Source organism: Manduca sexta, chromosome 11 (genome assembly GCF_014839805.1).
Source record: "Manduca sexta isolate Smith_Timp_Sample1 chromosome 11, JHU_Msex_v1.0, whole genome shotgun sequence".
Taxonomy (NCBI): domain Eukaryota; kingdom Metazoa; phylum Arthropoda; class Insecta; order Lepidoptera; family Sphingidae; genus Manduca; species Manduca sexta.
Genome location: NC_051125.1, coordinates 6,368,611 through 6,382,493, shown reverse-complemented (window position 1 = coordinate 6,382,493; position 13,883 = coordinate 6,368,611). Strand labels below are relative to the sequence as shown.

Genomic DNA, 13,883 nt, shown 5'->3' with positions numbered 1-13,883 from the left:
GTTTAACATTAACAATATTAATTTTACTTTAACTTTCTTTTGTTCTGACTTAGCCTTAAAGTTTTGTTTGTTACCTCACACCTGACGATAATAGAGAGAGTAAATTTCAAATTTAACTGACCAAAAAAAGTAAAGTGCAAGTTACGTTAATTAATAGATTCGCAATTTTTCTTTAGACGTCTAAATTAGGTATTAAAATACTTAATATTCCTTATAACTTTTTATTGCAGCAATATTTATCAAATTGAAAGCCCAGTCGACATTATGTTTAACTTAAATGTTACTTGTTCTTCCCATTCTAAAGCAATTTCACATTGAAAAGTCTAACGATGAAACAGAGCATACTTGGTCACAATCTTAAGGCAATTTTTATTGCGCCTCAAGAGTCAAAAGCTGTACAGTTATAACTGGATGTGTGGGGCATGCATAGCGCAACTTTACTTTCCCCAATATTATGCTTGCGCAAGGCGCAAGCGTAAACCGCGGCAATCGCTGGCAGTCGCTCTCGAGAGCTCCATAGTGTCAGACGCGATTGGATTATTGCTTATTCTGTTATCAGTCACTACTCATGCATAATGACTAGCGAAGGAAGAAAAGGCACTATACAACTGTTAGAAGAATTTATCAAGTGTTATCAAAGCCAGCCATGCCTCTGGGATACCCAATCAAAGGACTATCATGATAAAATGAAAAAACAAGTAGCGTACGCTAAGTTGCTGCGCATTTATCAACTCCTAGAGCCCAGAGCTGACCGTATGACGGTTGTTAAGAAAATAAATATATTAAGAACTAATCACAGGAAGGAAAAGAAGAAAGTTAAAGAGTCAGAGCGGTCCGGCAACGGCACTTATGTTCCTAAATTGTGGTATTACCACTTATTTGATTTTTTGGAAACTCATAAAAATTATACAATAACTTACAACGGAAATGAAAAAGATGTAAGTAACATTTTGACAAGGAATATTATACAGATCTAGTGGCCAGTGCTGTGATCATATTATAATAGTTTGTTTGGTTTGTGTGTGATTCCCCTTATTTTAGATGTATCCTAAATTCCAAATTTATTTATTTATATTAGTGTACTGATGTTTGTTATTGTAAGTATTGGTGACATATTATGAATAAATAGGTGTGTGGTCGTGGCTCTACAGTCTACACTCTACAGATAGGTATGTTAGTGATTGCGTGCATGTAATAAGAAATGAAGTTTAATATGTTTCAATCAAAATATCAAAAAATATATGACGGCCTCTGTTGCGGTAACGGTAACTCTGAGGTCCTGGGATCGAATCCCGCGACAGGCAAAGTGATACTTGAGTTTTTCTGGTCAGTATCAGCCCAGAGTTTGGGATTTGTGCCCGATATGGCGATAGACTCGCCTCCTATCACATCATGGGACGAAACACACTTAGCGAAAAGTGTGTGCTCTTGTTGCGTCTCTGCATACCCCTTCGGGGATAAATGCGTGATGTGGGTAATCAAAATATCGAAGCAAAATTTTTTTTATAGAGTATTTAATTCAAACCGCTTACTCTGAATTAGAGGGTAATTTTTAATGCAATAAGTAAAAATAAAAATGTAACTCACAGTAATCCTAACAAATTGAATTAAAAGTTATTATTTTAAAAGTATGACCAAAGTTAAAATTTTGTTAATTGCATTTTAACCGTAAGTAAAATGTATTTATTTATTTCAGGATTTAACTGCAGGCCAACAGACCGAAGCATATGTGGATGATATTTCTGAAAGTCAGGATACAAATTCTTCTAACGGACTCCAAGAAGTTCTGTCATCTAGTAACCAGCCACAAAAAATATCACTAGTTGCGCAGGTAATAAACAATTGATGTTATTTTGAAACAGGTAACTATTTGTTTTGGATTTATTTCTGTTATCAGTTTTTTTGTGTCTTAAGCGATATTTAGATTAGCAAAATAACTAGCAGAGGTCGACTTCCCCAAACAACTTTAACCGAGTAAACGGACATGGCAAACGAATTTCTACATATTTTGAAGTTTGTAGGACTTGCGCGTAGTCGCATGTGTATAAAAATATTATACGATTTCCCCTAGTGTAAAAATATGTATCTGAAAGTTATTGCTTATTTTCGATAAAAATATCGAATTAAAAAGAGAAGAGAGAAAAAAAGAGTGACACTTTTATGGATGTCATTTTTTATATCAGATTGAACAAGCTATCTTCTCTCTCTTAAGTCTGTCGTAATATTTTTGGGACACCCGTATATTGTATTCCCAAAAATCCTCCCAACACAAGTACCTGAATCCAATATCTTGTGTTTTCCAGGATCAATCACCTTCCTTGTTATCAATAGATCTAAACATACCTGCAAAGAAGCTCCTGAGCCTGACAAAGCGTAACCCGCCAGACGGTACTGAAACCATACAACAGGAACAAGAAAATAATTCCAAGAAACGTAAATGGGGAGATGATAGATACCAAATTTTCGCCACAAATGTGACTTTGAAAATGAAGGATATACGGAATGACACACAAAGATTATTGGCAGAGAAAATGATAAATGAAGTCTTATTTATGGCGGAAATGGGACAGCTGTCGATGTCTCATTGTATTGGTTTAACCCAAAATTATTTTGGCCCCCAAACTACTAATTGTAATATTGGCAGCTGTAATTTGACCTACCACAATCCAGACAATAGGCTACAAACTTCAACAGTAGCTAAAAGTGAAGTGCTAACGACATCGCCAGACTGCACTTCTGATTACGAAAATGAAGACTACCAAAGTTTCAACTGTCGTAATTGTGGTCGCCGAAACAGCTCTAATCTTAAAGACAATGACGAATCTCATGACCCTCTTAATCTTCTGATACCAAAAAATTTAACATGAATATTTTGTAAAGGAATTTAATAAACGCCGTAATGGAGCTAAAATAATTTGTAGAACTCTACTCACAAATAGTAGTCTTTGCAGTGTTCTATTGGAATTTGGCATTAGAGATCTATAGAGCCTCAAATGAAGGGATTGACTGAGGCCCGTCGTTACAAACATTACTAGCCAAGTATATGAAATCCTATTATAAGTCTGTTTTTGCATGCGGCTTGACCACCTTCGTAGGGCGTTGGTAAAGACGCGCTGTGGTTGGCTAATATTGCGATACAAATTTGCTTCCTGGGCTGTCAAATAAACGAAGTCGAACAAGGCCAAAGAAAACTATGAAATTTCCGTTACTATTTATTCCAGCGCACTGTGCGTTCTTATAGTGTTGTTAGTGAATAAGTGTATGTGTATATTATTTAAATATGAAATACGGTACGGATTTTACGAATGATTTATTGTATCCGTGATCGTTTGCTTCTTGGAGAAGAAAGTCAGTTAATAATTAGTTTTTATCAATAAAATAATTATGGTGTTCAATAAAATTAATAAAATAAAGAGTAGTATTAGGTATTACACATTTAAAGATAAAACTATGTACGTAATGATCTTAACTGTTCGCTACAGTCTAGTTCTTGATATTTATATCGTATAATAAAAAATTATAAATATGACGCAATACTTTTAATAACAATAAATACATACCAATATCGAATAATCAATTGCTATAATATTGCATAAATGTTCTGATTATTACAAATTCATACTTTGACCCAGTGTGAACTGCCGTACATAAGTAATTAATACGAAAGTATTTATTTTTTTATTTCTAGTAATATCGATGTATGCTGTACGTGTTGGTTCTCTTTAATGTATTTGTTAGTTGTGTTTAAATTTGAAACTTGTGACTTACAACAGCAATTCAGACAATTCAAATTTATATATATAAAAATGAATCCCTATTTCCTTTTGTCACGCCTTGACGTGTGAACGTCTGGATCGATTTCACAATTTTTTTTGTTGTGTTTGTTATTGTCAGGAGAAGGTTCTTATGAAAGAAAAAATCAAAACATTGCGCGGAAAATTAGAAAATTTAAGAAAACTTAACGAAAATATTAATTTTATATAACTGTCAATTGTTTGAATTAACTGTCGGCGATTGACAGAATGCGCGCTACAAATTCATAGTTAAGACGGGACAACGTCTGTCGGGTCAGCTAGTAGGCAATATTTACAATGATTAACTGATAACTAACATGTCAGTAGCTACACAGCGAGGCTCAAACTTTCTACAACATAAATATGCTACCTCCAACAGAGGGGTATCACTATGCAGTGGCGGCCTTAGTTGGCGCGAAGTCTCCGGTAGGATGCAAAGAAAAGGTGCCCGATTTTAGTGTATAAGATTGAATAGAAAAGATATTCATAAGAATAATGGCATCAGATGGACATGACAGGAGGTTCTTCTAAAGCATGACGTCCCGGGCCATTGGCCGTCTACCAAGGTTTAATAATAAGTGGTGATTCAGGACAATAAAGATTCTCCTCCCTTCTTTATCCCTATTTTTTTCCTATAAAGTCTACAATCCCATGACTGAGAAATCATATTCGTGGTTGTTTATGCGTGAAGTTACAATATATTAGTACTTATAAGGTATACTAATCAATCATATACCACCCATGTTTAAAATAAAAAGGTTTCGTTATCGGATTTAATTAGCTCAATAAATAGTATAACTTTAAGCCTTTTGCAATTGGGTAATCGTAAATAAAACCATAGTTTAAGATAAAATGTTTAATATACAACACAAACATTATTTACATGATTATGATTCATTGTAACACACAAGTAACGAGACGTAAAAAACTAGACGTATTACCACGAACTTGTAACACTATGAATCCATAGATTAACGTACTGGCTTCACTGGATCTAAAATTTAAAATATAATCGCATTTATTTCTTATCTTGGAATAATTGCTAATAAATACAAAGCTTCACTATTTTTGATAAGCAAATTTTAAGAAACAGTGAAGATTTGACTTTATAAATGTACAATCATGCACAGATCCTCTTATCTCATATCAATAATCCAATAGTTATATAAAATCATTGGCACTATGTGAGCTTGGAATATTTACAATTCTCACAGTTAAAGCACTTAATATAACATTTTTGCAGCAATTTCTTTATGATGTGAACAACGACAAAAAATTTCCTTTCCGTGTCGTCACATTTAGCAAATCTTGGATACATTATAGGGCACGCTACATCCACTATCCCGTGCCATCGATTTTTGGGGGATGAGTAGGTCGATAAAAATTGATTGGTGAGTAAATATAACGCATTATAATAAAATACACATGTGGCTATAAAACAGAACATTAAAACACTTACTTTTAAGAAAGTTAATCTCTTACACTAAAATCAGATAAATGTATATCATAAAGAAATATAGCGTGATAGACATTTGCAAATATTATAAAACCACCGGAAGTGAATTGATCATCCCTCACCTTATAAAATGTGTATAATTAATATTAGTATATCAATATTAAGTATATGCTCCATATTTTAGATTTAAATTGGCCCCTAAAAACCAAGCAATGATTGGTTCAGAAAAATGCTGACGCTGTTTACGAAAATAATATGGTTTTATAAATCCAAATATAGTTAAATATAACTTTGCAAGCACAATATTTTGGCATTGAATTAATAGAATATAGTTCTTCAGTGCGCGACTCTCAAGGACGGCATTCTTGTGAACCAGGAGTCATGTTTTAGCTTAAGATAGTATGAGTCCCTCGGCGATGGTGCTGTTAGGGCTTCCTCGAGCACCTTCAATGCGCTGGTGGGAATGACTTTGGCGCTGTATTCAGCGGCTTCACCGGGCATTGTGACAGCGCAGCTAGTTGTTGATGCGCTCACTTCCGAGCTCGGAGTATCTGGCCGACTAGAAAGAGTAAAAATATAACATGAAATTACCTAAGTAAGGATGCGTGAACTCCGTTGGGAGCAGCCGATAACAATCCCCGTGCCGTTATTCCTTCATTGAGATATTTTTGTTTCAAATGGTCACCAGTGGATTTTGTTTTTACTTCGTCGGACAGAGAGGTATGAAATTAACATACTCGTTAATCTTATGTTTATCTAATTGGAATTTACCTTTCTGGCTGAGTGGAGGGCTGCAGTTGCATTGGCGGGGCGTATATTTCAGCGGCGGATAGATCAGGCGCGTGCAGCAGTACTACATGAAGCCGCCGCGCCCGCAAGTTAGCGCGCAAGGCCCGCGCGGCGCCCCAAGTCCCCCACCGAGCCGCGGCCGCTCCGGCGCTACCCTCACCGTTCTCGCCGCCGTCAGCTCGGGCCAGACTCTCGCATGCTGTATCTGATGTCAGTCCTTGAACATAAAAAAATATTTTCGTCATTGGCAAAAATAGTTACAGAAGCATTCTTAAAGACGAAGCTGATTGCCACCATGGGTTTCTTATCGGATTAATCGTGTGTTGTAGATAAAAAATCATATCTACCTATAATATTATATAAAGCTGACGACTATATTTGTATGGACAAGCCAATTTCAGGAACTACTGGTTCTAATTGAACAATTATTTTAGTGTTGGATAGCCCATTTATCGAGAAAGGCTGTAGGCTATGTAACATCACGCTATGATCGATAGGAGCGGAGCATCAATGAAAAACGTTTCAAATACTTATAAAGATCTCAAAATATATTTTGTTTGAGACGTTTGTCCCGGAAAAATCGTTTAAGCGGGCGGAGTCGAGAGCAAAAGTCAGTTTATAATGTTATGATTGACATTTATTACCGATGTAAAAGAGTCTTCCTGCGTGAGGATGGTCGGCGGCGGCAGCGGCGAGCAGGGGAGAGAAGGTGCGCGCGACTCGCAGCGCTCCGAGCACGTTGCCACGCAGGGCGCTCTCCCAGCACGCGGCACCCCCGCGGCCGCTGCTACCCGCTGTGTTGATCACCGCCCATATGCCTGCGACAAGCGTACCACTGGCCCATATAATACAATTTAACCGGCTTGCCTTTACAAACTTGTTAAAAAAGTATTATGTATGCGTTAGCATTGGCTTGGCGGCGTTGTATACATGCGCGATACGACACTGCTGTGACGTTTTAAGTTCAAATCCCGGGCAAAGTGATGGGATTTTCTGCTCAGTATTAGCTCAGAGTCTAAAATTTGTACCCGACGTGGCGATAGACTCACCCGTATCACATCATGGGACGTAAAACACTTGACGAAAAGCGGTTGCTCTGGTTGCGCCTTTGCCCTATCGAGAATAGTACGCATATTTCGGGGATATAATGGATAGACCCGAAATATGTGTATTTGATTGTTTTATGTAAGTATCAAGAATCATATAGATTTTATAGAACCATGTTGCTATTAGTAACTATAGACCACTGCGCAAGCCGACATGGCGCGGTGGCTCTTGAACGGACAATAGTATTGCGCAATACGGATTGCACAATATTTGAACGGGTAACATATGGACTTTCAATATAATTGCACAATAAATAGGTTTGTGTAACAAACTGAATCGTATGGAGGTGAAATTTATTATAGTGCAATAATTTTCGCTATCTAAGTCATAGATTTACATCCACCACTAGTTGATACCGACTGACGAGATATTGCACTATATTGCCAACAGACGACATGGTTTTCATAGGCTGCGTTTATCAATTGTAACATTGTATAAACCCAGATATGCAGCAATAATATTGACCTAGGGTCGTTTTAAAGATCGGTTTCATACTTAGCGCCAAATATAAAATGTAACGTGGTCCCATAGTAAAAAAAATAGCTAAAAGTGTGCTTCTACTTCCTAGTCTTCCTAGACTTGCTAGTTTTCTAATACTGATACAAGATAAAGATATTTTATAAAATTAAAAAGTTGTAAATATTGTGAGATTAAACAACGCCATCTATGGAATGATTTAGGAATCAGTTACATTACCATCACAATAACTTGGAAGTGCATGTCGAGCTGCGCATTAAGTTAGTTGAGAAAATGATAACAGATGGCGCAATATAAACATCAACTAAGTATTATAGTATTTTGATTGTAGGCTGTATTCCGATTAATATGTTAATTGTTAAAGAGATTGTTATAATATTAATTATAATTTTATTACATTTATTGAATAGATAGTGTCTATTTTTACATTTATATATAGTTATTTCGTCTTAGTTACACAAGCACTGCTGGTGTAGTGGTATCATGCAAGATTCCCATTCTTGCGACCCGGGTTCGATTCCCGGGCAGTGCACTTTAACTTTTACTTAATTTTTTTATTAAAATGTATTTTATACCCATGTTTCACTACTACCTTAAGGCGATACCTCAAGGTCCATTTTCATACATTTTGTTTCGGCTTTAATCTGGGTAACTAAACAAGTATTGGCAAGTAAAGAATTTAAATTCACGTCTAGTTAGTGATTAGTTCTCGCAGTTGAAAGAAAAACGTAAAAATAATTAATAATCATGGATATTTCGGCCTTTAAAATTTAATATGACGAAATTTAATATGAGGTATCGCCTTAAATAATACTTACTACCTTAAATAATACTTACTTACTTAACCTTAAATAATCTTAAATGTAATCTAAATATTATTTTCCGTTCTTATTTCTATTAAAAAAAATATCTTGGAAGGAATGTGGTGAAAGCTGGTTTACCTATCAAATGCATAAATCTCTACCCACTAGGTACTTATTTCCCATACAGGGACTTATGGAGAAATGTTTCTTTAGTGTATTACCTACACATTACTAAACTGACATGTTATTTTATGTACTTTCTACAAATACTTACTTTCATAAATGTCGATGGCATATGGCGCGAGGATAAAGTCGAGAATGCATAAAAATGTAAAATATTATGATTCGAATAATGCAACGCAAATAGCGAGATTTTTCGTGCTTTTAAATTTACAAATGCATCCAGAAAATAAAGCCAAAAATATGTGATTCCAATTAAGTACATTTTCTACACGTAATATTACGCCATTACCTTTAAATAATTCTTACATTTGTGCAACTTAATTGTATTAGTTTTTATAATTAATTCATAACTATTAGTGTGAACAATGTGGCCAAATAAATAAAAAACATAAATAAAAAAGATATAAAAAAAAATACGCTCATCGTACCGTGTTCTCCGGCCGGCAAATGCTGTGCTGTGGCCCTCGCCGCTTCCTCCAGTAAGTCTTCTCTAGCCACATCCAAGTCCAGGGTGACGAGCCTCGGCGGGGGCTCGTCTTCAGGCGTAGACGCCGCGTGTGTCTGTAGCCACGATTCAGCCAGCCGCGCACCCAGGCCGCCAGAACGACAACCAGCGATCACGCGCCATCCACGACTGCTTAAGTAAGTTGCTATCTGTAATGAGTGTTTAGTAAATTATAGGCAAGTTAATCGTATACCTATAAGTGGACACTCTCAGGATTTTTTACTATTACACTGATAGTGAAATTTGAATGTTTTGCCGTCCATCAAGATGGATTAGTGATGTTGTGTTTTTTTAGCCTTCCTAAATCACTCTAGGCGTATGAAATTTAGCGGCAATGCTTTCTTTCACTTCGATTTTTTGTAAGACAATGTCCCCTTCGATATGCTGCATACAAAAGCTCTATGACCTAACCCTATTATTTATCGACGATTTTATTCCAATTAAGATTTAAATCTCACTTATAAGTAGTAAGTAACTTAGGCATACTTATACGAAACATACCATGTATGACAAAAATGATTTCCTGTAAGTAAGCCATCGGTAATCCAAGTGCTAGTTTGAATTTTGATTAGACGTTGCGTGTAGTAAAGGTAGTTCATTGAATTAATAGAGGCTGGTTCTGACATTTTAAAAAGAAGCGTATACATTTTTCATTGTTTGGTTATCGGGATACAAAGTGGCCTATAATATATTATACGTTTTCCAAATTTCATCCACGGCCAACGGTATCAGCGTTTACTTCTAATCAAAATTCAAGCAAACAAACTTTCGCATTTTTTAAATTATATCGACGTAACTAGTGATATTTTACATAATATAGACTGATAGAAATGAATATTCATTGTGGAAGCCCTCTCTCCCAGGGGAAATCGGACCTTAATGATAATAGTGGTAGGTAGATACCTGTAGTCCCAGTGCAGTGTCCACAGAAGTGACGAGTACGGTTTTAGCGCTGTCTACTGGCAGGACCTCGGCTACTCTGACTTTCCTCAACAGGTACAGAAGGAGAGCTCCCACGATGGAGCATAGGGCCGCTAATTGCAACCCCAGCGACAACCAAGTGAGGGGATCCATTTCTTGATTAGAAGCCATGCATTATAACGATCTGTAACAATTAATTATTTGTTAATTTAATTAAAAATTATATTTATACGTAAGATATAGAAGTAAAAATTTTATAAAGGTCAAGCGTGGCAAATAGGGATGAAATTTGTCATGGAATTATTACATTGATGGATTGGATCGGCCGAAACGTTACCGAAAGTTTGATTCCAATATAAAATCGACTTTATCATTTAGAAAAGAGTAAATGACTGCCTCGATGGCGTGGTGCTTTTACGGTACGACTGCAGTCCTGATGTCTCGGGTTCGATCCTCGGGTCGGGCAAAGTGACATTGGGTTTTTTTACTCAGTTTCAGGATCAGGAAGGAATTTTTGCCCGATATGTCGATAAGCTCGCCCCCTATCACATCATGCGACGGAATAAACGCGATGAATAGTGGGTGCACTACATTGACCTATACTTCGTAGTACATGTATTATATGGACGGTGACTAACTGCGCCTCTGCCTACCCCATTCGGGGATAAAAGGCGTGAGTTGTGTCGTAAAGTAAATGCTCTTTTATAGTTGTAATTACTTCAGTTTAACCTTTTTTTAGAAACAGTAGGTACATATTGCAGAAACATGCAGCATATACTCTTTCATTGTACTTAACAGTGCTAAAACAACGCGTTATAACCTCTCTAATCAAGGGAAAAAGAACCGTAAACAACGGATGGTGTCCTTCACCGATCTACTCATTGAACATTTAGCATGTTTATAGTTAGTAAGAAACGGCGGATGTTGGCTGAGCAAACAATGAACGTAATGGGATCAACACCGTTGTATGAACAATGAGCTTCTCACATTTTGTCGCATTCCTAATATGTGACTTTACCACCCATGACCATTAATACTCATTGTAACCGCTTAGATAATTTAATGTTGTATTAAAGATAATATCGGTAAATCATTTCCAATGCATATTTGGGTTAGGAAGTAACCAATATTTGTATATTAAGTAATCTAAAAAACTACTTATCTACGAATCGTTGAAATAGCCATAAAAATCTGGACAACATTGGGAGTATTTAATTGTTTTAAATTGTTAATGCCAAACTGTGTTTAGCGTGATGTACCTATTTTTAAATTTTTGTGTAATTTATAAATCACTGAAGTATTGTAATCTCTGCACACGGTAAGATTTCTCTATCGTATTATGGCTCATTATTAAAAGAAAGTATATACTTTTCTAACCAACTATCTACTTAATGGTTCCGCATGAAAGTCGACCAGCACAAATAAAATATGAATCAAGATAAAGTATAAACATAAAGATAATACTCTCTTATAACGGATATAAAATAAAAATATAATTTCTAACTGATCGCGTTCACGGTTATTTAATTTAAGATTCATAAGATCGTTCATAATGTGTACCTACTTATAGCATGCTCATGGATAGGTAAAATAACACAAATAAAATAATATCAATTAGAGTTATTTAATGTCGGTGTTGTAAAATATTTGTTAAGTGAGTATAATTTGAAAGTCTGTTTTCAAGACGCTTTCAAAGTTAAAACTTTAAACTAAGATTTATGCTAGGTATTAACTTAATAATTTAGTACTTAATCTTTGCCTTTCTTTATTCAATTTTAATTACCTAATAAAGTGTAAGATCCGAAGAAAGCCACTTCCTAACATGGCCTATTATATATATTTTTTTTGTATTTTAATGCGAATACTTACTACGATTATTGTTACTTAGTTCTTTTATTATTAAATTGTATATGTTGCAGTTGAATTAAAGCTTTTTGTTTACACTTATTTTTTGTTTTCATTTCAATCAAGGTTTAATTCGGTGGGTTTCCGAGGGTTTCGTTACATTATTTAAAAAAAATTATCAACAAAATATGGTCACTGAAAATAAGAAAATAAATATTTTAACTATTCAAAATACAACGTATAATCACATATTATAATCGTATAATAACAATAGAAGCTTTATGTCTAATAATGGGATGGTCTATGTGTATAATATAACGCTCGTATTAATTAGATGATGACGTCACAACTGCCGTATAATAGCAATAACATTTGCATACAAAAAACATTAGTTAAGCAGATGGTAAGAAAATAATCACTACGCTCGTTATCATTACGAGATATGATACAAATACACGTACAGACAGACAAAAATATGGGAATAATCATTGTGCATTGTTTTCGGCGATAACACCGCAAGATCAGGGTCACATTTTGTACGTGATTCATATTAAGAATTGGACGTGAGGTCAACACTGATAAAGAAGAAGCTAGTTTAGTGCTATCTGTTATCAGATGGTCTGTATTCGGACGCTTTAGTTTTTGAGATTGAGACAGCTGATGCAAAGCAATATTGTATATTGTTCTAAAAAACTCACACATTACTTACAAATGATATTTAATGCATTTATCCTCAGCCTATTAAGATAAAATTTTGCATACACGTTTATTTTGGATGATAATGCGTGGTTAGTTAAGTGACGTCATTTAAATGTAATATGGCGAACGGCCCAAGATGATGGACTAGTTATTTTTTGTGCACGCCCATGTTTTGGGTATCAAATAAAGGGATGCTGAGAAAAAAAAATGACTACACTTTAAATCCAGTTTGGCAGGTTAGTTATTCTTTACGCACTGCTATAATATATAATAGGTAAGTATTTAATTAAACGATTTGCTGACAAAAAGCAATAGTCAAAAAATATATTTATAAACAAGTTTTAATTTAAATCTTCTAAAGAGAAAAACCTTTAAATTGAACCAAAATTTGATTGCTGTATGTGGAGATAAAATCCTGTCAGGAGATTTACTTGTGTAAATAATACAATAATTATTTAACGTAATGTATATATCCCTACATAATAAAACAAAAATTAATTGAATTTTATCGTTATTTCTATTTGTTATAGAGGAGTTAAATAAAAAGTTTTTACTAATTTTAATGTCTATCAACATCGGTCCTCGTCACCGATGCGCCAGTAACTGCAGTAACAAGTTTACGCTCGGTGTTTGATCAGGATCTACTCGCCGATGATCTAGTTCAAACAAACGGTAACGTTGAAGCTTAACAGCATATCCCGGTTTACTTATCCATAGAGTACTTAGGGTTATGTGGTTAGATTTAACTTGGTTTCTAGATCAGACATTTGATGGTATAGAGTAGGTACTATATTATAACTAATGGTAATGGTGTTACTCGTAATTTATAAACGAATGTTAAATACTTAATTTAGTTGATTGACATTTCATTATACTACGCAAATTTAGTCTTCATTTACGCCCGAAATTAATAATGTATCTACTATCGAAGACTGAAACCTATCTTAGATTGCCGACTATCTTTCGATTGCTCTCCTATTGGCATGCCAATATCTTAACTCGCCTATCCTTGCTTGCCTTCAACGATAGATCGCTGGCAATCCTTTCCAGATGCGTTCCCTCCTGACCATTCCATTTTATGCAGAATATTCCATTCGTAAAAAAAATACTTTTTGTATTTTCCATACAAACTATTCGTTTCAATATTTGCCTAATTGCGAAAAATAAGACTTGGAGTAATAAAAAATATTTTATGTATTTTAGCCCTCAAAAGAAATAATTAATAATTAGTACATGTCATATTTAAGATACAAACTTTTTAATTAGTTTCAAAATGGAACGTGAGTAATGTGGTTGCTGACATA

General features: G+C 35.0%; 2 protein-coding genes and 1 non-coding gene across 4 annotated transcripts in view; 2 read left to right on the top strand and 1 right to left on the bottom strand.

Annotated features, from left to right (window-relative positions):
- The first annotated feature begins 62 nt into the window (after positions 1-62).
- Positions 63-3,529, top strand: LOC115441812. Its single transcript, XM_030166725.2, has 3 exons — positions 63-938; positions 1,697-1,831; positions 2,304-3,529. Exons 1-3 carry the CDS (start codon positions 576-578, stop codon positions 2,865-2,867), a joined length of 1,062 nt encoding a protein of 353 aa, XP_030022585.2. The 5' UTR covers positions 63-575; the 3' UTR covers positions 2,868-3,529.
- Positions 3,530-4,635: 1,106 nt separating this feature from the next.
- LOC115442877 overlaps positions 4,636-13,883 on the bottom strand; it is a 49,389-nt gene continuing 40,141 nt past the window's right edge. For both annotated transcript variants that reach the window (XM_037437381.1, XM_037437382.1), the window contains exons 2-6: positions 10,018-10,219; positions 9,038-9,263; positions 6,684-6,857; positions 6,022-6,256; positions 4,636-5,809 (exon numbers count right to left, since the gene is read on the bottom strand). In XM_037437381.1, the coding sequence (XP_037293278.1) occupies positions 5,587-5,809; positions 6,022-6,256; positions 6,684-6,857; positions 9,038-9,263; positions 10,018-10,206 (1,047 nt within the window). In that variant the 5' untranslated portion in view covers positions 10,207-10,219 and the 3' untranslated portion in view covers positions 4,636-5,586. The remainder of the gene's footprint in view (positions 5,810-6,021; positions 6,257-6,683; positions 6,858-9,037; positions 9,264-10,017; positions 10,220-13,883) is intronic.
- On the top strand, positions 8,085-8,155 carry Trnag-ccc. Its single transcript has one exon. It is a non-coding gene; the product is annotated as a tRNA-Gly (tRNA).

Excerpts from the sequence above, each read along its gene's own strand:
- LOC115441812 (XM_030166725.2), top strand. The coding sequence starts at position 576 with ATGACTAGCGAAGGAAGAAAAGGCACTATACAACTGTTAGAAGAATTT. Across the intron at positions 939-1,696 it reads ACAACGGAAATGAAAAAGAT|GATTTAACTGCAGGCCAACA; the intron begins GTAAGTAACATT and ends TATTTATTTCAG. Across the intron at positions 1,832-2,303 it reads AAATATCACTAGTTGCGCAG|GATCAATCACCTTCCTTGTT; the intron begins GTAATAAACAAT and ends TGTGTTTTCCAG.